General features: G+C 35.9%; 4 protein-coding genes across 5 annotated transcripts; 2 read left to right on the top strand and 2 right to left on the bottom strand.

The window, feature by feature from the left end:
- The first annotated feature begins 7,104 nt into the window (after positions 1 to 7,104).
- Positions 7,105 to 12,274, top strand: LOC130722761 (zinc finger CCCH domain-containing protein 40-like). The gene is made up of 4 exons (XM_057573588.1): positions 7,105 to 7,362; positions 8,280 to 8,549; positions 10,298 to 10,521; positions 11,145 to 12,274. The coding sequence occupies exons 1-4, from the start codon at positions 7,258 to 7,260 to the stop codon at positions 12,001 to 12,003; spliced, it is 1,458 nt and encodes a 485-aa protein (XP_057429571.1). The 5' UTR covers positions 7,105 to 7,257; the 3' UTR covers positions 12,004 to 12,274.
- A 628-nt stretch (positions 12,275 to 12,902) lies between these two features.
- On the top strand, positions 12,903 to 17,379 carry LOC130724585 (neutral ceramidase 2-like). Its single transcript, XM_057575856.1, has 9 exons — positions 12,903 to 13,223; positions 13,589 to 13,797; positions 14,249 to 14,548; positions 14,715 to 14,970; positions 15,162 to 15,420; positions 15,521 to 15,646; positions 15,728 to 15,791; positions 16,499 to 16,668; positions 16,761 to 17,379. The coding sequence occupies exons 1-9, from the start codon at positions 12,919 to 12,921 to the stop codon at positions 17,313 to 17,315; spliced, it is 2,244 nt and encodes a 747-aa protein (XP_057431839.1). The 5' UTR covers positions 12,903 to 12,918; the 3' UTR covers positions 17,316 to 17,379.
- LOC130724586 (alcohol dehydrogenase-like 7) lies at positions 17,187 to 20,421 on the bottom strand. Of its 2 annotated transcripts, XM_057575858.1 has the most exons (11): positions 20,223 to 20,421; positions 19,988 to 20,124; positions 19,841 to 19,887; positions 19,214 to 19,539; positions 18,977 to 19,059; positions 18,809 to 18,884; positions 18,484 to 18,548; positions 18,204 to 18,299; positions 17,800 to 17,964; positions 17,431 to 17,547; positions 17,187 to 17,326 (listed from the first exon to the last, which is right to left on the bottom strand). In XM_057575858.1, the coding sequence occupies exons 1-10, from the start codon at positions 20,278 to 20,280 to the stop codon at positions 17,431 to 17,433; spliced, it is 1,170 nt and encodes a 389-aa protein (XP_057431841.1). In that variant the 5' UTR covers positions 20,281 to 20,421; the 3' UTR covers positions 17,187 to 17,326. The 2 variants fall into 2 exon arrangements, with proteins under 2 accessions (XP_057431841.1, XP_057431840.1); XM_057575857.1 differs by having other exon boundaries at positions 17,308 to 17,547; positions 20,223 to 20,420.
- Positions 20,422 to 21,760: 1,339 nt separating this feature from the next.
- LOC130726833 (alcohol dehydrogenase-like 7) lies at positions 21,761 to 25,181 on the bottom strand. The gene is made up of 10 exons (XM_057578144.1): positions 25,026 to 25,181; positions 24,610 to 24,746; positions 24,397 to 24,434; positions 23,602 to 23,927; positions 23,343 to 23,425; positions 23,169 to 23,244; positions 22,971 to 23,035; positions 22,705 to 22,800; positions 22,133 to 22,297; positions 21,761 to 22,017 (listed from the first exon to the last, which is right to left on the bottom strand). The coding sequence occupies exons 1-10, from the start codon at positions 25,057 to 25,059 to the stop codon at positions 21,880 to 21,882; spliced, it is 1,158 nt and encodes a 385-aa protein (XP_057434127.1). The 5' UTR covers positions 25,060 to 25,181; the 3' UTR covers positions 21,761 to 21,879.
- Positions 25,182 to 25,220: the final 39 nt, after the last annotated feature.

Below are 25,220 nucleotides of genomic sequence, written 5' to 3'. Positions count from 1 at the left end.
AGAAACCCACTCACCTCCAACCACCACCGCAACCCACCCCACCCCACCCCTTTCCTAGAAACCCAATCGGTAACCACTCAAAGGGAGTTTTACCAGAAATTGGGGGTGAAAGATGAAGAGAAGGAGAGAGGGGGAAGGAGGGTTAATGATATAAATAAAATTGTGTTACTAAATAAATCAATTCTCTATGTAGCTTAATTGGTAAAGTGCGGTTTTGCCACTTACAGAGCTTGGGTTCGAATCTCCTTCTCCTATTTTTTCAAATTTTAAAGTTATTTCCACGTGGCAACTCCAAAAAAAATAAAAATAAAAGCCACATCAGCCCCTTCCGTTAATTTTTAACGTCAAAGTGACGGAGGGGTACTCGTTACACTTTTCAATAACATTGGGGGTACAAACATTGACAAAAATAAATGAGGGGTGTCAGTTGCACAATCATGAAACATCAGGGGCAACAAATGCTTTTAAGTCTTTAAAAAAAAATGCTAAGATCATACAGTTAGACTAAGGTTCCTTTAAACCCACATTTTCGGACAATTGGAAAAATTCCTACAACGATTCATCTCCAATTTTCAACCATTAGCATAAATATAAAATTAATTCTTAGTTAAACCACAGAGCCCAGAAAGGGGCTAGAAAAATGTTTGGCACATAACATAGTATACTAAGTGGAGCATCAAATGAAAATTGAAAGTATTCCAAATAAATTGTTGGTACCAATCACAACTTACATACACAATCGGTTCCCCACACCCAGTACATAGAGAAAAAAACAAAAAAAATGAATTACCAAACGGTCCATATACTACGCCTAGAATCAAATGCAAGTGAATTAAAGCGCACACGAAACCAAAGTCCACTAGATCAAATCACCCTCCATGACAATCCCCAAAATATCAAAAGAAACCCTGCAACTGCAATACACTTCTCCCTCCAAGAGATTTTGAAAGCTCAACCCAAGCGTTCTTCATCAAAGTGTCTCCCATCTTGGCTGTATCCAACTGCTATTAAATTGTTCACTCATATGAAAATCCACCACTTTAGTACTTTCAAATGTATGGAAGCATTTTGTTTCTAATGAATAAAATACAATGTTTTTATCATGAATTTTTGGAAAATATATTTTATTTTCCATTCCAGGGATGTTGGCCACTGCGGAAAATGATTGTTTACCAACAAACAACATATGATTTCCAAGATTTTCAACTCTCCTCCATATCTTTTTGGACTCATTCAACTTAAAAACTCGGACCCAATTTCCAAAAGCACATTCAAATACCGACAAGAGACTACCATTGCATTCTACAAGAAAGGACTTGTAGTAGTCAGTGCATGGAGCATCAGGCTTCTCAAATTCCTCCCAAATTATGTCTTCTACTTCATCTTCTTTAAGAGTTACCAACTTTCCTTCACAACTCAGATAATAGAATATCCCATTATGGAAACAAGGGCTGATGCTGGATAGGGAAAACTTAAATTTTTCAAAATCCAATTCCCAGTATTTCTGCCAAATGCGAGTGGTGTGTACTCTCATGTGGGACATCAGGTGGGATGATCTATGGAGTTCAACAACTACACATTCTGAAGAGGTTGGGGGATGTAAAATGCCTACGCACACTGAATTCCTTGTTTGGTTTTCTGGTGAAGGTCCATATGCAAGTTGTTTCACTTCTCTTGTAAAGGGATTGAAGAATATGGTAGAAAATTTGTCTACGGCTAATAATAGCCAACCATCTTTTGAGCATAAAATTTGACAATCTCCTTGGATATCTTTGGGCAAATTAATGTTATATTTATACTTGATCCCATGCTTTGGGTGCACAAATGTTAAGACATTTTCTTTCTCAAAGAAAACAAATAATAGAGAGCGTGAAAGATCATCAAAACTTGACTTTGAAGTGTGAGAGAGTGACCTCCATTGAAGTGGTGGTGCTCTTAAATGGAAGAAGTTGTTAGTGGCTCGAAAATGCAAATAATCAAGTACATTAAGATATTTTGCAACCTCATTGATTATGTCAAGAGGAAGTTCTTCAAAAGAGTTGGGAGCATTATCCCCTGTCTTGTTTGAATGGGCTGCAACACTAGTTTTCTGTGTTTTTTTTCTATCACCTTGAAGTGAAAAGGTCATCCTACAAAGCATAAATATAATATAATTTCATCTAGATAATTCAAAATAATTTTGAAATCTATGGAAATCAATTGTAAAACTTAATACCTTTGATCTGACATAAACCAATGTGAGAAGAATTTTGTATGCAATTTTGTGAGATTAGAGAAACTGTGACGAACTAGACTATTGTCTTCAATGTTGTATATGTGGACAAATGCGTTGTCATTCAAGATAGGCTTAATTCTAGTTTAGGTCCCTGATGTTTCAGAAATGGGCGATCTGCACCCTCCATGTCTAAAAGTTGCAGTCAAGGTCCCTTTTGTATCCAAACTGTGCCAACGAAGCCCTTCCGTTAGCTTCCGTCTGTTGACCAAACGGAAATGGCTAACGTGTAATTTTATTTTCTTTAAACATTTTTTTTTTGTCCAAAATCCTTCCCCTCAATTCATCAAACCTGATTCCCCCCAAATTTTTCCCAAATTGAACCCTAATTTCATCAAGGTCATTTCAGCTTCTGTTCACTGATTTTGTTTCTCTCTGTTTTTTTTTGTTGACGTTATTTTTGGGTGGTGGGGACAGGGTTTATGAGGTGGCGATTGATAAGGAGAAGGAGACAGTGACTGTGAAGGGAGCCATGGACGCGAAGGCAGTGGTGGCGACCTTGATGCAGAAGCTTAAGAGGAAGGTGGAGGTGGTTCCTCCAAAGAAGGAGAAGGAAGGTGGGAAAAAGGAGATGGTGGCAGTGGTGGCAATAAGAAGAAACAGAAGGGTGGTGGCGGCGGCGGTGGAGGTGATGACGACAAGGAGGAGGAGGAGGGCGGCGGCGACAAGGGGAAACCGGAGCATCAGAAGCAGAACAAGATGGTGGATTTGGCACCTGTTTATGGATATGGGCATCAAGGTTATGGCCCTTATTGATATGGCGATGGTGATCTTCACTACATGGGGCAATTGCACGAAGGTTCATGAGTTTGCTTTTGGGCACAGTTTTTTTTTTTTTTTCTCTTTGTCCCACCCTTTTTCTGGTGTGCTACACTCCACTCCTCATGAAATTATTTGATTTTGTACCTCTTATGAATGAAGAAGATTGATAGAAGAATTAACAGATAAGGATACAGACAAAGTGAAACTAGAATCAAAGGATAAGAATAAAAATGAAATATATTTCCCACTTTAGCAGCTACTTTTTGTGTTAGAAACTAGAATCAATTTGATTTGCAATTGCAAATTCTCTGATGCTATGCTATGATGTTGTAAATTGCAATTGCAAATTAGGGTTCAATTGGAAATATAGGGTTCAATTTGGGAAAAATTTGGGGGGAATCGGGTTTGATGAATTGGGGGGGAATGATTTTGGACAAAAAAAAATGTTTAAAGGAAATAAAATTACACGTAAGCCATTTCCGTTTGGTCAACATACGGAAGCTAACGGAAGGGCTTCGTTAGCACAGTTGGGATACAAAAGGGACCTTGACCGCAACTTTTAGACATGGAGGGTGCAGATCGCCCATTTCTGAAACATCAGGGACCTAAACTGGAATTAAGCCTTCAAGATATAATAGATACGTCCTCCTTCCATTTCAGGATTGATGGTTTGACAAGCAAATGATGAGTAATTTGATAAAAAAAACACTTTGTCCTTGATGCTTTTTACTCTTTCCCACACCATTTGGGAAAAATCTAATTTATGAACCTCAACGGAAATAATTGCAGGAATAATTGGAATAATCGCAGGTCCTTCATAAGTAATTTGAATGTAAAATAGTTCACTGTTAGATGATAACAGCCATCTTCTATACTTGAAAGGAGTGGGAGGCAATAAAACACCGGTAGGATTTATTTCAAAGCCACCTTCATGTTTCTCGATTACCACTAGATGATCCTCAATCCCAATCCATGACTCTGCATACAAACGACCATTGCAATAAACAGGGTTCTCCAAATAGTTTTTGGTATAGTCCAAGGCACTCCATTCCTCATCACCAAGTTGATAGTAAAATATTTCACAATCCAAACCGAATACAAATATGGAGAAAACTTGATCGGTTGCGGTAGGAGAACACGATAAAATGCAACATTTACGCAGAAGCGCTTTAGTAAGCTCTTCATTAGAATCGGGGAGGAAGATTTTCTCGAGATTGGTTGGTTGCCAAATAAATAGTTGGAGAGTCTCCGTCTCCATATCTAAAAAGAAACAACAACCGTACGTGTTGTATAGTCAACAATTCTACCTTCTCCTCAAACACTGGAATACTTCTCGAGTAGGTATTGTTAGGATCTGATATGCTGCAAAAAGTCTGTTGATTGTCGTAATTGAGAAAAAGAAGCCAAGGGTAAGGTTGGGTGGGTGGAAGGCATTTACGGTTTCTCCTCCTCTCTGTTTTATTTGGTTTTGGTCGACCCTGCATGTATGTATGTGTATGAAAGAAATTGAAATTATTATTATGATCATAACAACAACATATTGCAAATATTGATAACAATATATAACTGACAAAATTATATATATATATATATATATATATATATATGGCGTACCATGTAGAGCAGAGCAATGCACCAAACAGATGAACAGAGAAGAAAACCAACAACACTCTTAATTTCAGAATGGGAGGTGCAGCTATACAACACGAACACGATGTGCACCCTCCTTTTAAATTAAATCGGATGGATGATAGAGATTAAATCATATCATATCATATTAAATCAAATCAAATCTATGAATTAAACTTTGGATACAATTTTTAATATTTTAAAATCACAAGATAAAATATGATTAAAAGTTCATTAGATCGTGTTATTTTTTAAATCAAGATAGAATTCGATTTTTATTTAAAAATTAAAAATAAGATGGGATGTTTAACAGGGATGATATCTTTTAAAATTGGATTTGTTATTTTTAAATTCAAGATGATATCTTTAAAAAATTAAAGTATAGTAAAAACAACTCTTCTTTCTTAATATCGGTTATAAAAAGTAAAAGTTTTATTTTTTATATAACTAAAATAAATATCCTATCAAATATATAAATTAACCATGATTTGTTTTTGAAAACATAAATTAAACACAATTGAACTTCGGGATACTGTTTCAAAAAGAAATTCCGGATTCAATATTTATTATTTAAAATCACTAGCTACGTACATAAAAATATATTTAAATTTAGTAAGATTGTGTTATTTTTTAAAACAGGTTGGAATTATATTTTTATTTAAAAATTAATAACAAGATGGGATGTTTAACAGGGATGGTATCTTCTAAAATTGGATTTGTGAGTTTTAAAATCAAGATGAGATCTTTAAAAAATAAAGTATAGTTTATTTTCTGATGTATAAAATAATAATAATAATAATAATAAAGTATACTAAAAACAACTCTTCTTTTTCAAAAAAAAAACAACTCTTCTTATTTTTTATTTTTTTTAAAAACTCTTCTTTCTTAATATTGGTTATAAAAAGAAAATAGTGTTATTTTTTATATAATTGGAAAACAAAATCCTATCAAAATCAAATATATAAATTAAACAAGATTGGTGGTGGGTGTGGCATGTAAAGTCTTTTTTTATTCATAAATGCTAAGTCTTTCTTTTTATTCATAAATGCAAAGTCGATGAAAACATGATTATAATGTAATTTGTCCACTTCCATGAATTATTGAATTGAATACGTGCTTGATGTAGCCTGAATTTTCGAAAATAAGTGGTCTTAGTAAAATTTTCATTATACTCCCTCTGTTCCTATTTATAAGTCACAAAAAACTAATTCTCTTAGATTAAGAAAAGTAGTTAGTAATAATAAATTTGTAAAGGAAATGATTAGCTTTCCTAGACTACCCTTATTTACTTTCCTATGATTTTCTCTCTCCAAGTTAATATTCCAAAAGTTCATCATCTCTTTCATATTAAATATGAGGGTGAATTTGGAAAAAATTATTTAATGCTTCCTAGATATTAGAAAGTGACTTATATTTAGGAATAAATTTTTTTCAAAAAATGTGACTTATAATAAGGAACGGAGGGAGTAATTTTTTTCATCATAAAATAAATCACTTAAAAGTTAAAATCATCTCTAAAACAAAGTCTATTTTGTTTCTCTTAAACAAAGAGAGCTGATTCGTTGATTCATGAACACCATTTTTTGGATGGCATTGACGACCCCGGCAGTTTGTGACAGTTTTTACATAATAAAAAAATTATAATTTATAACTGTCAGAAACCATCGCAAATAATCCTCAATATATAAATTTTGAATAAGCTTTCGTGCATACCAATCTCCATTAGCATTCAAGAAATTTGCAACTGAAACTAATTTTGTGGAGCTAACCATTCTGAAATTTATAAACTGAGATAAATCACCCATAAGTTGAATCCATTCATCCTTTCAAAAATCAGTACTCTTGCAATCCCCAAGCCTCTATATCTAAGCTTCATATGGGAGCAACTTGCATAAACTCTCTTCCAAATAGTGAACCTGAACGCTACCCATTATCACACTTATACTTAATCCGAATCACTATGACCTAATAATCATTCTTGTTGGTGCAAACCTCTCATTGTTGGGCCGTGAGAGACATAAAACTCTAGGGATTTCCACACTGAGCAAACAATAGCTAACCACAGGTGGATAAGACACATCATCTTTCACCAAAAACCTTAAGACATTGAGTGCATAAGACACCTAAATGCTAACTTTTCCATCCATAACAAACTGAAGTCCATGCCAGCGTCAGACATGGTACGTTTTTGGTCCTTGAAATGCACCTTGCTTCCAATTTCAGTCCTTGCAAATCGATAGTTCTTCTCACACAATCAAATTGTGTTTTAAAAGCTTTGCTAAAGCTTGTTTTTTGTTCAAGCATTGGAACTAAGTCAAAGGGCTCAAATCAAACAAGTATAGTGGCCCAAATAAAGCCCGCCAATAAACAAATCGGCCCGTGAGTCTCAACTCATTTTTATAGACCCGGCCCGAAAACCCACGCGTAGAGTTATTCAATTTGGATTTGTTTGGATTCTGTGATAAACACTCGCTCCTCTTTCTCTCTCGTTTCTTCTTCCTCTTTCTTCAGCTGTGACTGAAACCCTTCGATTTGGGGGAGAATCAAACACCAGGTTCCAATTGCTCAAACCCTAGAATTCCAATTCATCGAGCATGGCGCATAGGTTGCTCAGGGACCATGAAGCCGACGGTTGGGAACGCTCCGACTTCCCTATCATCTGTGAATCATGCCTCGGCGATAGCCCTTATGTTCGAATGGTTCGTCTCTTTCCATTGATTTAGGGTTTTTTCGTTGTTTTGGGGGTTATGATTGGATTGCAGGAGTGTCGATAATGATTTGATGAAATTTCATTTTTCTTTAAATTGTTTTGTTTGTTGAGGGATTTTAGGTTGAAGGAACAGTTGAATCAGATCTTGCTTAGTGGGTTTTATTTTATGCTGTAGTTTGGAATAGGGAACCTCATTTGAGGACCAACTATTTTGAATTGAAGAGTTGGTTTTCCAAGAGCTGTAGTTATCACTTTGTTGTTTGCAGTGTCTTTATTATACATTATTGATAATAAATCTCTTGATACTAATGGCGGTTAGCGTAGCGTAGTGGCAAGCCTAAAAACGCTATTTCGATCGCTATTGGGGCGCTATAGTGGTGAATAGTGGAGTAGCACTGGAGGTGAACCTCCAAGGCGCTATGCTATTGTGCGCAATTAACAAGCTTGGTTTACATTAAACCTTTATTCTTATTGAGGCAAAAAATGGTCTAAACATGGAACTCTGAAGCACTATTGCTTAATTCTTCTATGAATTTTCATATGAAAGGAGTAGTGTTTTGTTTTATTTTATTTTTTCCCCAGTTTCAGTGGAATTGGAGATCCTAAGAACTAAAACTGAGCAGGTTATGTTGTGGTCATTGTCTTATTTGGCAAGTTAGAGCTTAAAAAGTTTTTTGAGATTATTTTGTCTTGGAAATACGGAACATCAAACTTTTCGACTCTGGAGTAGTTAATATTGAAAGTACCGCTTTATTATGATGGTTTCCTGGTGCACTTTAAGAAACTGAAGTTCATTGATATGTATGGTTAATGATTTAGATTTCAGCATGTTTTGTTGGGGATGAGATAGTGTGAATCCAATGGTTTGATTTAACTACTTTGTGTTATGTTTATTTGTGGATGCAGACAAAAGCCGAGTATGACAAGGAGTGCAAGATTTGTACACGGCCATTTACTGTTTTTAGATGGAGACCTGGTCGGGATGCAAGATATAAGAAAACTGAGATCTGCCAGACATGTAGTAAATTGAAAAATGTTTGTCAAGTGTGCCTTCTGGATCTTGAATATGGACTTCCAGTTCAAGTCCGGGACACAGCTCTCAGTATCGATTCCAATGATGCAATTCCAAAGAGTGATGTTAATAGGGAGTTTTTTGCTGAAGAGCATGACCGCCGGGTATGTTTTTTTATTTATATAATAAGTCATACTTATAGCTGGTGATAGTTGAACTAATTAAAGATTGGCAAAAGAATGATGTTTTGGAGTTGCAATTATTTCAAGATCCGAATTGTTTGCTTTTAAGGTTGCAGTTATTGTTTCAATTTGCATATTAAAAAATCTTCTCTGTCCAATCAAATACCCCATTTCACTTTTGAAATGGAAACGTCTGATATGCATGTTTTGCAATATGCAGTATGCGTCACCTGTCTGGTAGATCTAATTTCGCAACTATGATGGGTGTCTTATATGAACTGTAGTTGCTGAAACTTTATTCTTGGACCACAGTTACTTGAATTGTCTCATCTCCTGTCTTTAAATCCAGCATCTGCAAAAATATGCACCATGACACTATCATTTTTACTGAGCACATCTATACTAAAATAAAAAAGATAAGTCTATCCTTGTGAACGCCTATAGTTTTAGTGAAACCTTTTGTATCTCCGAATTCTTAATCCCCACACTAGTCGTGACATTAAATCCAGCATCTGCAAAAATATGCACCATGACACTATCACTTGGATATTTTTACTGAGCACATCTACACTAAAATAAAAAGATAAGTCTACCCTTGTGAACGCCTATAGTTTTAGTGAAACCTTTTGTATCTCTGAATTCTTAATCCTCACACTAGTCATGACTTGAATTTAAGCAATTCTAATCTCTTTATTCTCTAGGGCCACCCCCTAGTATATTATATGCTTTTTTTCAATTGAATGAAATTTCCTTATTCCTTTAATATCTTAATCTCAATCAATTAGTTGGCTCTCTATCAAAGCATCATAATATGACTTGACTGTAATCTCTTATATCTCTATAATTTGCGAGTTTCGTATGTCACATTTGTTCTTAAAGATATAGATTAAAATACTTCTCCATTCTTTTGGCATGCTCTTTTAGACCGCATATTCTCGTTAAACAACTCAATGACCCATTTTATGCCTTTATTTCCTAACCCCTCCAACTGATGTGGGTTATGTTACAGAAAAAGAAGTTGAAGAATTTGTTTTTGTTTTAACTTATTAATAATAATTTAGGACACATTCTGTACCTGCCTCTTGGGGCCCCTCCCTGTTTTTCTTATTTTTACTTGGCTTAGAGGTCTCCTTTTTATTACCTACCCTCAATTCAATGATCTCCTTGGTGTTTTGCACAATAAATGTCAATCTCAACCTACAATCTGGATGTGCTCATCTGCATACTACATAATGTCTCAGCTGCCTGCTCCTATCTGATTGACCGTACTAGCGCATCTGTTCAACTCTGTCATTTTTTATGCTCTCTTTTGGTTTGTTTCTTCTCTGATTTTTTTATGCTCTCTCTCATAATTTCTTGTTGGTGATGAATTTAAGTTCAGTCCATAAGTATTTTAAGCGAGTTCTTTTTAGTTGACTTATGTGGATTTTGTAATATTTAGTTATTTTTTTATTAATCACAAGTCACAACATAACATAACTTCTTTCATTTGCTTACTGAGAGCCATAAGTAATTGCGGTGCGATAGTTATTTTGCTTACTTACCAGCATATTTCCTTACCAAGGAACTCTGATTTTCACATTCTCATTTGGCACCAGCTATCAATTTCAAATTTCCAGTGTTTGTTATCATCATCATCATCAACATCATCCAAATTGAGTACTATTTTTGAATCAGTTTGCTTTGGCCATTACATGTTGATCTTATTATTAATATTAAACATGCTGCAGGCTAGAGCTGGTCTAGATTATGAATCCTCTTATGGTAAAGTACGTCCTAATGATACTATACTGAAGCTTCAAAGGACAACACCATATTACAAAAGAAACCGAGCGCACATTTGCAGTTTCTACATAAGGGGTGAGTGTACTAGGGGAGCTGAGTGTCCTTATAGACATGAGATGCCGGTGACTGGGGAGCTGTCTCAACAAAATATCAAAGATCGTTACTATGGGTATGTACATTAATCATTGACTTCCTCATTTCAATATTGCTTTGACATTAACTCTATTTTCTGTTATATGTGGCTTAAGTCATGTATTTTATTGGGTTTAATTTTTGGTTAAATGAAAAAGCGTATCTTACCTGATGGTTCTTAACCTGTAATTGTACTTTGCTGCTTGCATCTTAATGTGTGGTGTGCGTGTGTATTAAGTGGTTGAAGGAAAATGCCTTTGATCCTCGAGTATAGCCCAAAATGATGTAGCAGACAGTCAATAGCTGACAAACATGTATAAAACTTATTGTGATGATCAACTTCTGGTTTCTATCTTTGTAAATTGTAATCGATCATGGGTGTAATACTCATTCTTTTTTCTGTCTCATATTAACATGCCCTTCTAATTCTTTATTTATTCTGCACGATTTCCTCGTAGTAGTTTCCATTGGTGACACTTAGCTGACCTTACCTGGTAGGTTTAAGAATTTTATTTTATTTTTTGGAAGAAAAAGATTTTTGTGACTACAGATACTGGAGCTGTTTTATTTGTGTAGTTGGTGGTGTTTTAAATTTCGCATCATGATTTCAACTTAGTTTTTCTTCAGAATAATATGCCATTCATGCTTTTAAATATGCAGGGTGAATGATCCAGTGGCTATGAAGCTACTTGGCAAGGCAGGAGAGATGGCAACTCTGGATGCTCCCGAGGATGAGAGCATCAAAACTCTTTATGTTGGAGGACTTGATGCTAGGGTCACTGAGCAGGATTTGCGGGATAACTTCTATGCCCATGGAGAAATTGAATCCATCAAAATGGTTCTCCAACGGGCTTGTGCTTTTGTAACCTACACAACCCGAGAAGGTGCAGAAAAGGCAGCAGAAGAACTCGCCAACAAACTGGTTATCAAGGGCCTGAGGCTAAAGCTTATGTGGGGCAGGCCTCAGTCAGCAAAACCCGAGTCCGATGGCTCGGATCAAGCAAGGCAGCAGGCATCTGTGGCTCATAGTGGATTGTTGCCTCGAGCTGTGATATCACAGCAGCAGAACCAGGACCAAACCCAAGGAATGGTTTACTATAACAATCCACCTCCGCAGGGAAGAAGCTACTACCCTTCAATGGATCCTCAGAGAATGGGTGCGGTTACTGCAAACCAAGACAGTCCTCCTGGCGGACCTTCTGGGTCAGGGGAGAACAAACCCGGGCCAGAGAAGCAGCCAATGCAACATTATCCCCGTCCAATGATGCCGCCTCCACCTGGCCAATATCATCATCATCAGTATTATCCTCCATATGGTGGTTATATGCAACAACCAGTTCCCCCTTATCAACAGTATCCACCACAATACAATGCTGTCGTGGCTCCATCCCAGCCTCCAGCTGCAAATCATCCCTATCAGCATTCTATGCAACCAGGGTCTTCACAGACGGGGTCTGCACCTGCTGGGCCTGCACCAGCCGAAACTGGAACATCAGCGTCAGGGTCTCAGCAGCAATGAAATCGCCCATATAATAATGTCTCTAGTTATGTTTAATCAGTCAGCAAGGTTTTTCCTTGAATTGACCCCATGCTGTTTTGGTTCAAGCAGTTAATTTACTCTCAACTAGCTGGATATTATTGATTGCTGCTTTGTGGCTTGAACCAGTTATTTTATGATTGATTTTGTGCTTTTGTAACTCTTAGCTTCTTGGTTAGATCATATTCAGGCTCAGCTTCAGCTTTAGTAACCTTTCACTTAATTATAATGCTACAGCTTAATGTTTTGGTAAGAGCGCATTCGAGCACAAAAAATGGTTGATGGATAGTAATTCTGTTTGTGTGGGCTGTATTTTTCTTTGTAGATGCTGCAATCGGTTCTTGATTGATCGCTGCGTTTGTTGCTTTTACAAAATGCTAGACTAGCATCAAGTAAAATAATATCCACAATTGACATTTGATTATAATATTAAGAAAGTAATAATACCGTGGTTAACTGTTTTCACAAACTGTTTGACAACCCAACATGAACTGGTGTTGGGTGATCAAAGGTAGCCTCTTTCACATTTGAAGCTTCAAAACTTGCAATTCCGAATTCCAATGTTCCAAAACTAATAATTTAACATAAAAATAATCATAATGTATACTTTTGTAATCATTGGAGAATTATACAAGTTAAAAAAAAGTGCTCTTTATCATAAAAAGCTGACACACATTTGACGGCATAGTGCATGTAATTCCCACGGTAAGGGACAGAAGAATGCCTTGGATATCACTTACATATTTGTCGTTACCTAAGCATCAATACTTTATGCCAACATGAAACCTTAGGATAGGCAGAAAGAACAAACTTACTTAGCTCAATCCAAGAAATTCTCAGCTACTAGTCGAGTGTATATAAGAAGACTAGCATCAATCTTAAGGAGTCACTAGCAAAATGGCTCAAAATCCAATTATTGTTGCTTTGGGTTTGGTATGTGCTTGGACTTGGATACAAAGCATAGATGGTGAGTACTTAATTGGTGTGGGAAGCTATGACATGACTGGTCCTGCTGCTGATGTGAACATGATGGGTTATGCCAACTTTGAACAGAACACTGCTGGGATTCATTTCCGGCTAAGAGCAAGAACTTTCATTGTGGCTGAGAGCCTTGGAGGTCCTAGGTTTGCCTTTGTTAATCTTGATGCTGGAATGGCATCACAGCTCCTAACTATTAAGGTGCTTGAAAGACTTAAATCAAGGTACAAAAATGTAGCTAACACTTCCTCTTATAAGCATTTTTCTAATACAGTTTTTATAGTTCATTTTATATCAGCCTTCGCAAAATAGATTTCAAGTGGTCTTGATTTTGCAAAATTGAAATTGAGTTTAGGGTCCCATTGTTTTAAAATTAAGTAGAAGTCAAGTTTAGGATCAGCTTCTGTTTCGTCGAAACTTATTTTGAAACTCAAAAGCTACTCAACTTCTTACCGGACTTAATTCTGGATTTATAATCAATTGGAGAATAATTTCCAAACATGCAGTAAGTTTCTTATAATTAAGTTGGAGAGGGTAAATCTGGCTTTGAAAATGAGTTTTGTCTGAACAATTAATATTTTTGTTGAAGGTTTGGAAATTTGTACACTGAAGAAAACGTAGCAATCAGTGGGATTCATACACATGCTGGCCCTGGCGGGTATCTGCAGTACGTGCTTTACTCTGTGACTTCTCTTGGTTTTGTGAAGCAGTCCTTTGAAGCCATTGCTAACGCAATAGAACAAAGTATAATTCAAGCTCACAACAACCTCAAGCCTGGTTCCATTTTTATTAACACAGGTGAACATTTCTCAGTGCCTCCATACTATAAATCAAATCAGCTTCTAACCTTTCTCTAAATATTAAAAATATGTCAAAGAACACATATTAACATTTCTCTAAACATATATTATGAAAAACATCAGTTAATAAGAGTTTATTTAGATGAATTTATTTGAACTTATCTTATAATATAAACACATAACATTTGCTTGATTAAGCTTATAACCTAATCTATTTTGATCATTTATCCAAAAACATCTTAAATATTTGACAATTCATAAGGCTATTGGTATCCTAAAATTGAAGTAGGGTAGCATAAGATTGATAACATGTTTGGAAATCTTTCTGCAATTGATTCTATAGCCAGAATAAGTTATGTAGAAAATCTTATGTGGGTAGCTTCCGGAAGAAAAGCTGATTCAAACATGTTGTGAAATTCTAATATGTTGAGTTTGCTGTGGTTCTTTAGGAGATGTGAAGGAAGCAGGTATAAACAGGAGTCCAAGTGCATATCTTCTAAACCCTGCAGAGGAGAGAGCAAGATATCCCTCCAATGTTGACACTCAGATGACCCTTTTGAGGTTTGTGGATCATGCAAGTGGTAAAAGTGTTGGAGCATTCAACTGGCACGCAACACATGGAACCTCCATGAGCAGAGAAAACAAGCTTATCAGCGGAGACAACAAGGGTGTTGCTGCTAGACTCTTTGAAGATTTGTTTGCTTCTCAGACTAACTCTTCATCCTCAAACACCAATTCCACAGTACCAGGTATATTTGTTAATCAATTTCTAGAAATTTTTATACGATATTCATACAAATTAAGCAAGTTTGGCTCAAACTGTATACTAATACTAAAATCAGAAAAATGAATTTGAATTTCCAAAATTTTCCCTTAATGCTTGTTTTAGTTAATGTTTTATTGATGATGATGCAGATATTGGTCAACTCGTGAAGAAAGCACAATCAATTAAAGCCACAGGAGGAAAGGATTGCAATCAACATACAAGCCAAGCATCTAAAGTTAGAAAGAATGATGGATCCTTATTTGTTGGATCATTTTGCCAATCAAATGTAGGAGACGTGTCACCAAATGTTCTAGGAGCATTTTGCATTGACACTGGACACCCTTGTGACTTCAACCATTCTTCATGCAATGGCAATGACCAACTTTGTGTTGGCAGGGGACCCGGGTAATGAGTCACTCTAACGAAAGATGAGGGTGTGTTTGGATACCGGTTGAGTGCAATGTGAACAGACTTCCATTCCAATCTATAAGAAGTGTTTCGTTCATTTGTACAGGTGCCGACGGGTATCCAAACATAGCCGCATGCTTGTACGAAAAGATGTGCACATGATGTGGTTATGATTTTTCATGGAGCAGGTACCCAGATGAAATATTAAGCACAAAGATCATAGGAGAAAGGCAGTTCAAAACAGCTGTGGACCTGTTTGAGTCTGCTTCAGAGGAACTGACAGGGAACATTGACTATCGCCATGCTTATCTGAACTTCACAAACATTGAAGTTGAATTGGACACCAACAAGGTGGTTAAAACATGTCCTGCTGCCCTTGGTGCTGGTTTTGCAGCAGGAACAACAGATGGGCCAGGTGCTTTTGGGTTTCAACAAGGTGATACTGAGGTATGTGCCCTTATATAATGGTCCTGCTTTTTTTTTGTATCAGTTGTTGCTTATTCTTCTATGTGTGCAGTGCACTATTAACTAAGGTCCTTTTGTGTAGATTAATCCGTTTTTGAAAACGGTGAGGGATACGCTAAAAGAACCAAGTCAATATCAAGTGGGGTGCCAAAACCCAAAGGCAGTATTGTTAAGCACTGGAGAAATGTTTGATCCTTATCCTTGGGCGGTAAGACTACTTAATCATCAGCAATTTTTGTAAATGGTGATAACAATTGCATACTGATCATGGTGTTTTGGATTTGTATAGCCAGCAATTCTTCCAATCCAAATTCTGAGATTGGGAAAACTCATCATTCTTTCTGTACCAGGAGGTTTGTATCTTTGACATTGTCAAATCTATAATGGTTGAATAGAATGCACATTTCAAATAATACACAAACATTTCAATCTCATTATACTTAAACTCTGTCTTATTATCAGGTTTCATTGGATCTATGGTCGGGTTTAAGTCTAAAAAATAGACCATGCCAAAATTTATGGCCAGGATAGGGTCAACTGAAACCCGTCTTGACTCATCTCACAAACATCCCTAATCTCTAGTGTTATCTCATTGCGAAGTATTTCTTCTTATTAGAATGGCAAAAGCCATTATGATGTTTTTTGTTGTCAATTTTAGTATTTTTTCCCCTTTCAAATAGGTGAACAAATTTTATTTCTAGGGTTTAGAGATAGATTTCGATGAAGAAATGTGAGGTATATGGTGCTCCTTTAATCTGTGAACTAACATAGTGCATAAATGAAATTTAACTATATTTTGTAATTGCTAGTTTATATTTATGTTTTCCCCTCAAAAGATATAAACAGAAGAGGTTATACATATGGAATATAAGAGATGATCTATAAGAGACAACTTAAGTAAATACTTGAGTTGGCTAAATAACATGATGTTTAAGCTACTAGGAAGCTGCAATAGGCTTTTATACATATAAGATTAAAGCTTTCATATGATTTGCATAGTTGTTAAATGCAGAATGAAGCACAAACACATGCTCTAATCCTTTGACTTTGAGTATTGCAGAGTTCACAACAATGTCGGGTAGAAGGCTCAGGGAGGCAGTGAAGAAGACATTAATATCTAGCAGTAATGGAGAATTCAATAATGAAACACATGTCGTTGTTGCAGGATTGACAAATACTTACTCACAATATATCGCAACTTTTGAAGAATACCAGCAGCAACGGTACGAGGTATGGAAGAGGATACCAAGTTCTATTGGAAATCTATATCTTGAACAAATTATAATTAAATTATTGCTAATAAGCAACAATAACATATGCAGGCTGCTTCAACACTATATGGTCCTCACACATTATCAGCATACATCAAAGAATTTAAGAGACTCGCACAAGCAATGGCTGAAGGCGAGAAAATCATCGGAAAAGGTCCTTCGCCGCCAGATCTTTCATCAGTACAACTAAGCCTCTTACTTGATCCCTTTGGAGACTCAACCCCAGAAGGCATCAAATTTGGTGACATAAAGGAAGATATTGCATTTTCTAAACAAGGCTATTTTACAAAGGGAGATAGACCAAGTGCTACATTCTGGAGTGCCAACCCAAGATATGACCTTCTAACAGAAGGTACATTTGCAGCAGTCGAGAGCCTTCAAGGGGAAAGATGGATTTCTGTTCACGATGATGATGATTTAAGCTTGTTTTTCAAGTGGAAAGTAGATAATGTTTCCTCACATGGCTTAGCTACCATAGAATGGGAAATACCAAATGGTGCTGTTTCTGGAGTATACAGACTAAGACACTTTGGAGCATCAAAGAACACCATTGTCTCCCCAGTTAATTACTTTACTGGGGCTTCAAGTGCATTTGCAGTGCAATAAAAATAGAATCTCTGTTTTATTGAATATGTTTTAATCAAATACAGAAGAAAAGAGCTATGACCAATATCTTTTATTTTGCATGTCATGGTCAAGATAGGATAACATGTGAACTTACTCATTTGTTCATCCAAATCACACTTCGAAGACACTGTCCTTTACTCAATAAATCAAAAGCTTTGTTGATGTCCTTAAAGTCCATCTCATGAGTGACAAATTTATCCAACTGCAGTTCCTGTTAATAAATGGTTCAAAATTTAACAGGCTAGAAATGTCCCAAATGATTTGACATTTTGTTATTCTGTCCTAACTATTTTTACATTATTATTTCTATTGTGCATTGTGGGAAATGTTAGCAACATTCTTTTGATACTCTCTTTGTCAAAGAGTGTGTTGGCAGAATTTCTTATAACATATCTATCATTGTAGAGTGTAGAGGAGACGAATAACAGTTAAAAAATGAATAAAAAGAAATTGCACAGAGTACCTTGTCCATGTAACGTTTGAGGAGAATGGATACATGAGACTTAGGTTTGAGTCCTCCAAATAAGTTTCCCCTGAGGCTCTTTCCATCATGAAGAACCTCACTAGAACTGAGGCTCAACCTGGCTCCTGGCTTGTCCTTTCCTAAAACAATTGTTTTTCCCCAACCCTGAAAGCAAAATCATGAGTTTGCCACTTAAAGTATATTCTCATATTGCATATGGAATTTTCAATTTATTATGAGTAAGCTAAGACTTCACTACTTCTAGTGGCCTTTCAAGCTTTTGAGATGATTGACTAAAACTTCCAAACCATAATTCAGTTGTAGATTTAGCCACAGTATTACTGTCTGCCAATATATGATATTGTAAAGGTTGTGTTTGGGAACGTTTTGAGAGGGACATCTACCTTTCTACAAGAGGCAAATGCTTCATGCACCGATGAGGCCATACCAACACATTCAAAGCAATAATCTGCTCCCCCACCAGTCATCTCTATTATAACCTGCTCAGCAATCAAATTTCAACATAGTTTGGCAGATGATCAGTAAAGACATTGATTCATGAATATGCTTACAATATTTACAAAGTTCATTTAATCATTTTGTTTGATCTCTTGCAAGTAGAGAGTATGATATTTATTTCCCTTGGCAACAAGAGGGGAATTCAAAGTCTTGAAGAGGCTAGACCTGGCTCACAGGTTTGTTCCCACTTTCTCCAGCATTGACAAAGTCTGTGACTCCAAACTTCTTTCCTGATTAAACAAGAAGAACAACGCCATGAAATCAAGTTTAGAATTTTTGCATTGTAAATACATTGAGAGAAATCATTACAGCATATATGATAAGAAACAATAATCAGATAAGTACTACTGTATTCACAAAACCAGAATTTCCCTCTTCTAAACAGAAAGATTACAGGTTACGATACACCTTTATAATAGAAGGGTAGAGTTAACAATATATTGTTTGACTTAATAGTTGATATGATGTTATTAAATAAACAGTGCATTACCAGTTTCAAATTTATCTGGGCTGACATCTACACCTATAATCCTAGTTGCTCCACAAAGTCTAGCTCCCTCAGCAACCTAGAAAACCAATCAATTGCAATGAGTGTTACGATATACAGATAACCACAAAATCAAAGAGGAAACAAAGCCAATTTTCAAAGAGTCCATACTGCTAATCCAATAGACCCCAGCCCAAAAATAGCCACTGTAGACCCTGGCTCCACATCTGCTGTTCTCCATGCTGCACCTACCCCTGAAAATTGAAGTTTCAAACAAGATTTAAACACTAAATCAGACAAATGTTGTTAATTTGTAATGTAAGACAACTTTGTTTATATTAGTTTAGAATCAATGTTGTTCTTTTCCAGTTTTCAGTTAGTGAGTGTTTGCATTATTAAGGAAATTACCTGCACCTATACCGCAAGTGAGAAGGCATGCCCTTTCAGGAGGAATTTCAGGGTCAATCTTGGTCACATTGGCAATGTCAACCACAGTGTATTCACTGAGACTTGAAACAAACATGAAATGGTATATGATCTCTCCATTAAGGTCAGTGAATCTAGTGGCACCGTGTCTAAGCAACCAGGGAGACACCTCAAAAGTGAAATTAGAACAAAGGTTGCTCTTGGTTGATTTGCAATCTACACACTCCCCACAATCTGGTAGGAAAATTGGAACAACCACATCTCCTTTTGTAACTTCAGTTACACCCTCCCCTACACTTTCCACAACCCTATATCACATTAAAAACAGTTGAAAGTTGTAACAAATCATCAGATCCCATAGTCTTAAATGTTTGAATATGCAGAAGAAATTAATGGATGCACAATATAGCAAATCATTTACAAATTACACCCAACAAGGATAATATCATGTTTGGAAGTCCTTCTATATTTGATTCTAAAGCCAGAATCAATTACGGGGAGAAGTTTCTGTTAGTAGCTTCTGGCGGCTAGAATTGATTCTGAGAAAATTAAGCTGATCTAGACAGGCTATAGACATTAAAAAATAATAATATAAATGAAGAAACTCACCCAACTGCCTCATGACCCAGAATTCTTGGGAAAAAGCCAGGAGGGTCCTTCAAAACATTAAGAAATTCATTCAAATATAATAAGAAAAATGTGTGAATAAACAAAATGATGGTGAAATGGTAGTGACTAGTGAGTAAATAAAAAAACCTGCATCTTCCAAAAAGTGAGATCAACATGGCAGAGGGAGGTGCATATAATATGAATCCGAACCTCACGAGACAGTGGTGGCGCCACAATGATCTCCTCAATCACCAGTGGCTCACCAGCTTTTCTTGCAACCGCCGCTACAGTTCACAATGAAAAATGAATCAAATTACATTGTTCAAAAGTTCATCTCAAACTTCAAATGAGAATGTTTAAGGAAGAGGTATTGCTGAAACACCTTTACAGCGGATAGGTTGTCCTTCAGTTGTTGCTGTCGGTGGTAGTTTATGTTCCATGGCAATGTCAGTGCAGCTCAACTAACAACAACAAAAGCTGTGTCTCTCTCTCTCTCTCTGTCTGCAGCACTGAACTAGTGGCAGTTTGGAAAGAAAGTGAAAAACGGCATTCATTTCACGTTGCTTGTGGATGCTATCAATGTGTGGTTGACATCAACGGGAGAGAAGGTAGATATTAGAAACATGAAGTAATTTCTTTTTACCATTTTGCAGCGGTTTCTAACACCACAACATTTTGTAACACTAAAATATCGTTGTAACGTGGTATACCTGAAGGTGACGCAAGACAATATATTTTCATTGTAATGAGTGTTTTTTTAATTTAAATAAAGTGTATGTATTAAATTTATATCATTTTTCTTTTAATCTTTTAACTGTGATTTGTGTAGTTGGGCTTGTATTAAACTTGTTTCTTAACATATAAGCTTTTAATGTTCAAGCCTGCAAGTGAGAGATAATATTTCTATTATTAGAAGGATATGAGCGATGCTTGTTGAGCTTAAGCATACAACTTATAACCCACTACCTTACATGAAAACTTAGTTTGAGTCATCATATTTAACTAGACTTCATAGTAAGTTTTTGTATTTGTCTAAACCAGTTCGATTGTTGTGTTTATTATACTGTGCTTTTGTAAGGGTAAACCATTAGATTACTTAGGTACTGTTTATGTCTACTAATATGCTGTCAATATATGCTTATGAACTAGCAAAGCTAATTGGATGGTATATCTAAGGTACTTCCTATGTAAGACTATTGTATTGACTGTGTATTTGTAATGTGTAGTAGTGAGTTTGTATGTGCATTTAGTGCTCTGCCACATAATTCATGTTTTCTAGTGTGAATCATAAGGAAAGCTTTTGTTGGACTACTATAGATTGTAAAATTCTGCATTAAGTACATGTTGTATCAGCAAGCACATTAGAATGCTTGAATCAATTTATTTTTTTCTCAAAATCAATTATGACATTCAGAAGCTACTCACAGATGTTTCGCCTCACAATTAATTTTAGCTTTAGAATCAATTAGTATAAGGTTTTCCAAACATGCTAATAAATAAGTATGGCACCTTGTCAGAAATATGTATAGGAGGTACATAACCCAACCATTGTATCGTCGAATTCAGATTTTCTGCAGCAAATAAATCACCCTAAACTCTTTAATTTAATAAGCTTTTCTTTATTTACATTATTCCTAGCAATGATTACAAAAACCAATGGTCTACAGTTGTGAAGAAGGGAGTTGTAGAGAACCTTTGCTCTAGATGATCCAACCTCTCAACAACACATATTTTTGTCCCTTTTCTACCTTCATAGCCTCTATACACAAACATAAACAAGCAATGCACCACAGTAGCGATAAAAATGGATTCCAACTCAAGAAATATTTACAAAAATTGTCCATAATTTATATTTGATTTTAGCCACCAAATATCACCATCACCTCCCCTATTAATTACTCTAGTGGTGCTTCAAGTGCATTTGCAGTGCAAGAATAGCACCTCTGTTTTATTGAATCTGTTTTAATCAAATCAAGTACAAAAGAGAATAGCATTGTACAATAGTTCTAATGTTGCATATCATGATTCAAGGGCTAACATTACATAAGAATGAATGTGCTCATTTTTTCCATCCAAATCACACATCGAAGACACTGCCCTTTACACAATAAGTCGAAAGCTTCATTGATGTTCTTAAACCCCACCTCATGAGTGACAAATTCATCCAACTGCAGTTCCTGTTGATAAAGGGGAAAATGTCAAAAGACTAGAACTGTCCCAAATGGTATCGCTGTAATAAAGACAGAGAACATAGCACAAAGATGAAAGATTAATAGAATGTTCACATTTGACCTTGTCCATGTAACGTTTAAGGAGAATGGGCACATGAGTCTTAGGTTTGAGTCCTCCAAACAAGGATCCCATGAGAGTTTTCCCATCATGAAGCACCTCACTAGAACTGAAAGTCAACATGGCTCCTGGCTTGTCCACTCCTACAACAATTGTTTTTCCCCAACCCTGAAGATAAAATCATCATATGTTCCACTTAGTTATATCATTAAGTATTGATCTATGGAGCTCATAGTATTGGCAAGTTCAATCAAGCCTTCCTCTATCTAATGTAAAGTATATATGATCATAATGTATGTGGAATATTGGAATCTCTGGTTAGTTAGCACAAACTAAAACTTTACAACTTTTAGTGCATGTTTACAATCGATTCTGAAGGCATAAACAAATCTGTGGAGAAGCTTCTGTGATGAGTAGTTTCTGGATTTTTGAATTGATTACGATGAAAGAGTAGTTAATCCAAACATGAACTTAGTGGCCATTCAAACTTTATCCAGAGGGGAGATTGGTCAAAATCAGAATTTATTATAGCTTCATTCATGTTGTGTTTCAGAGTCTTTAAGAGTTTCATGTACCTTTCTACAAGAAGCGAATGCTTCATGTACCAATGACGCCATACCAACACACTCGAAGCTATAATCTGCTCCCCCACCAGTCATTTCTATGATAACCTGCACAGGAACCATATCTTGACAGACAATTCTTGAAGACATTGAACACATGAATATGCTTACAATATTTACTTACAAATTTTCCTTTATCTTTTTGTTTGATCTAATGCAATGAGGGAAAAAATAAAATCTCCTTCGCAACAAGGATTGAAGTTTTCAAGAGGTTAGACCTGGCTCACAGGTTTGTTCCCACATTCTCTAGAATTGACAAAGTCTGTGAGTCCAAACTTTTTTCCTGATTAGACGAGAATGTTGAACACGTAAGATCAATTTCAGAATTCTTGCATAACAATAACATCAAAAGAAACCATTTAAACATTATGATAGAAACTGTAATCAGATGAGTATTTCTGCAAAGAAGGCATTACCCATTTCAAATTTTCCCGGGTTGACATCAACTCCAATAATCCTAGTTGCTCCACAAAGTCTAGCTCCCTCAGCAACCTAGGAAACCAATCAATAGCAATGAGCATTTCAAGTATAGAGATGACCAAAGAACACTAAGTCACAAAGAAAACCAAATCCATGTTAAGAGTCCATACTGCTAATCCAATTGATCCCAGACCAAAAATAGCCACTGTAGACCCTGGCTCCACGCTTGCTGTTCTCCATGCAGCACCTACCCCTAAAATCGAAATTTTCAATCAAGACTTCAAAACATTGAATCAAATGTATGTTAACATGAATAAGAAAACCTTTGTAGTTATTCTAGGCCGATTAATTTGACCATAATTTAGATTAGAACTAATGTTGACCTTCTCTATATTTTTCAGATAGAGTTTTCATTGTTAAGGAAATTACCTGTTGATATGCCACAACTGAGGAGGCATGCCCTGTCAGGTGGAATTTCAGGGTCAATCTTGGTTACATTGGCAACGTCGACCACAGTGTACTCACTGAAACTTGAAATAAACATGAAATGATGTATGATCTCTCCGTTTAGGTCAGTGAATCTAGTGGTACCATCTCTCGGCATGGAAGGAGACACCTTGAATGGGAAATTAGTACAGCGATTGCTCTTGGTTGATTTGCAATCTGTACACTCCCCACAATCTGGTAAGTAAATTGGAATAACCACATCTCCTTTTGTAACTTCTGTCACATCCTTCCCTACACTTTCCACAACCCTGTAATCACATCAATATTGGTTGAAAGTTGAAACATATGATTTGATCAGAGTTTGAATATGTGGAAGAAGTTAGTGGATGCAAAATACAAAGAAGACAACTGGAGAAACATAGATAGTAACAGAATTTGCATCATGTACTTTGAAATTACTTTTCATTGAACCATCAAAGTGCTTGCAGATATTCATGCTCAAAATTTGACAACAAACATCTAGTAAGTGCATGTTTGGGAATCTGTATACAATTCATTCTAAAGTCAAAATCAATTCTGGAGAGAAGCTAGCTTTTGGATGTCAGAATTGATTCTAAAGAAATATAAGCTAATTCAAAATATTATAAGCCTCAATTAAAAATCTTCCACACAACACTAGCAAAGCACAAAACATTTAGGTCAATGGAAAAATAATCAATTGAAACAAAGGCAGCAATTAAAATCTGATCATAAAAAAAACTTAGTGCAGAAACTCACCCAACAGCCTCATGACCCAATATTCTTGGAAAAAAGTCCTTCAAAAGTCAAAACAGAGAAAAAGGTATATTATAAAATCATTCAGATATATTATAAAAAAATTATAAATCAACAAAATATTAAGAAAAAATAAAGTATGCATAAAAAAAGGTGCTGGAAAGGGACTGAGAGATTAAATAAATAAATAATAAAAATAAATTTAAAGAAAAAAACCAGCAGCTTCCAGAAAGTGACATCGCTGTGACAGAGAGAGGTGCATATAATACGAATCCGGACTTCACGAGGCATTGGTGGCGCCACCACAATCTCCTCAATTACTAGCGGTTCACCGGCGGCTCTTGCAACCGCCGCTATAGTTTTGCAATGAAAAAGGCAACCATCAGATCAGAGCATTATTCAATATTCATCTCAAACATGATTCAAATGAGAATAGAATGGTGAGCATGCATGTTTCTAGCATCAAAGGTAGCACAAACGTGATTTCACATTATAAACAGAAAGTTAGAATTAGACACATTGAATAGATCACATTGAGTTCAACCAAAATCTAAAGCATACTATATCTATCAAACTAAAAATAAGAACAAATATAATTGATTGAATGGGAAAAATATGTATTGATGAAACACCTTTGCAGCGTATAGGTTGTCCTTCAGTGGCCATGGAGGTAACTAACAAGACCAAAAGCTGTATCTCAGTCTCTCAGTCTTTCTGCATTTGCATGTGATATAAACAAGGCGAGTGGAATGCGATAAAGTTTTACTTTTAGTGGTGTCTTTTTTAATTTTTAATAATTTTTATTATTATTTGAGGTTATAACTTAT

Source organism: Lotus japonicus, chromosome 6 (genome assembly GCF_012489685.1).
Source record: "Lotus japonicus ecotype B-129 chromosome 6, LjGifu_v1.2".
In the NCBI taxonomy this organism is placed as follows: domain Eukaryota; kingdom Viridiplantae; phylum Streptophyta; class Magnoliopsida; order Fabales; family Fabaceae; genus Lotus; species Lotus japonicus.
The sequence above is the reverse complement of the archived record's forward strand: the minus strand, read 5'-3'. Positions and strand labels throughout refer to the sequence as shown.

What these genes read in the sequence shown, in the direction of transcription:
- LOC130724585 (XM_057575856.1), top strand. Translation starts at nt 12,919, where the DNA reads ATGGCTCAAAATCCAATTATTGTTGCTTTGGGTTTGGTATGTGCTTGG. An exon ending in CATTCTTTCTGTACCAGGAG is followed by an intron (nt 15,792 to 16,498) that starts GTTTGTATCTTT and finishes TGAGTATTGCAG; the next exon opens with AGTTCACAACAATGTCGGGT. An exon ending in ACCAGCAGCAACGGTACGAG is followed by an intron (nt 16,669 to 16,760) that starts GTATGGAAGAGG and finishes TAACATATGCAG; the next exon opens with GCTGCTTCAACACTATATGG.
- LOC130726833 (XM_057578144.1), bottom strand. Translation starts at nt 25,059, where the DNA reads ATGGCCACTGAAGGACAACCTATACGCTGCAAAG. An exon ending in GGAACAAACCTGTGAGCCAG is followed by an intron (nt 22,801 to 22,970) that starts GTCTAACCTCTT and finishes GTTCCTGTGCAG; the next exon opens with GTTATCATAGAAATGACTGG. An exon ending in CATTCGCTTCTTGTAGAAAG is followed by an intron (nt 22,298 to 22,704) that starts GTACATGAAACT and finishes TTTTATCTTCAG; the next exon opens with GGTTGGGGAAAAACAATTGT.
- LOC130724586 (XM_057575858.1), bottom strand. Translation starts at nt 20,280, where the DNA reads ATGGAACATAAACTACCACCGACAGCAACAACTGAAGGACAACCTATC. An exon ending in TGGGGTCTATTGGATTAGCA is followed by an intron (nt 18,885 to 18,976) that starts GTATGGACTCTT and finishes TTGGTTTTCTAG; the next exon opens with GTTGCTGAGGGAGCTAGACT. An exon ending in CCCAGATAAATTTGAAACTG is followed by an intron (nt 18,549 to 18,808) that starts GTAATGCACTGT and finishes TTGTTTAATCAG; the next exon opens with GAAAGAAGTTTGGAGTCACA.
- LOC130722761 (XM_057573588.1), top strand. Translation starts at nt 7,258, where the DNA reads ATGGCGCATAGGTTGCTCAGGGACCATGAAGCCGACGGTTGGGAACGC. An exon ending in CTGAAGAGCATGACCGCCGG is followed by an intron (nt 8,550 to 10,297) that starts GTATGTTTTTTT and finishes AACATGCTGCAG; the next exon opens with GCTAGAGCTGGTCTAGATTA. An exon ending in ATCAAAGATCGTTACTATGG is followed by an intron (nt 10,522 to 11,144) that starts GTATGTACATTA and finishes TTAAATATGCAG; the next exon opens with GGTGAATGATCCAGTGGCTA.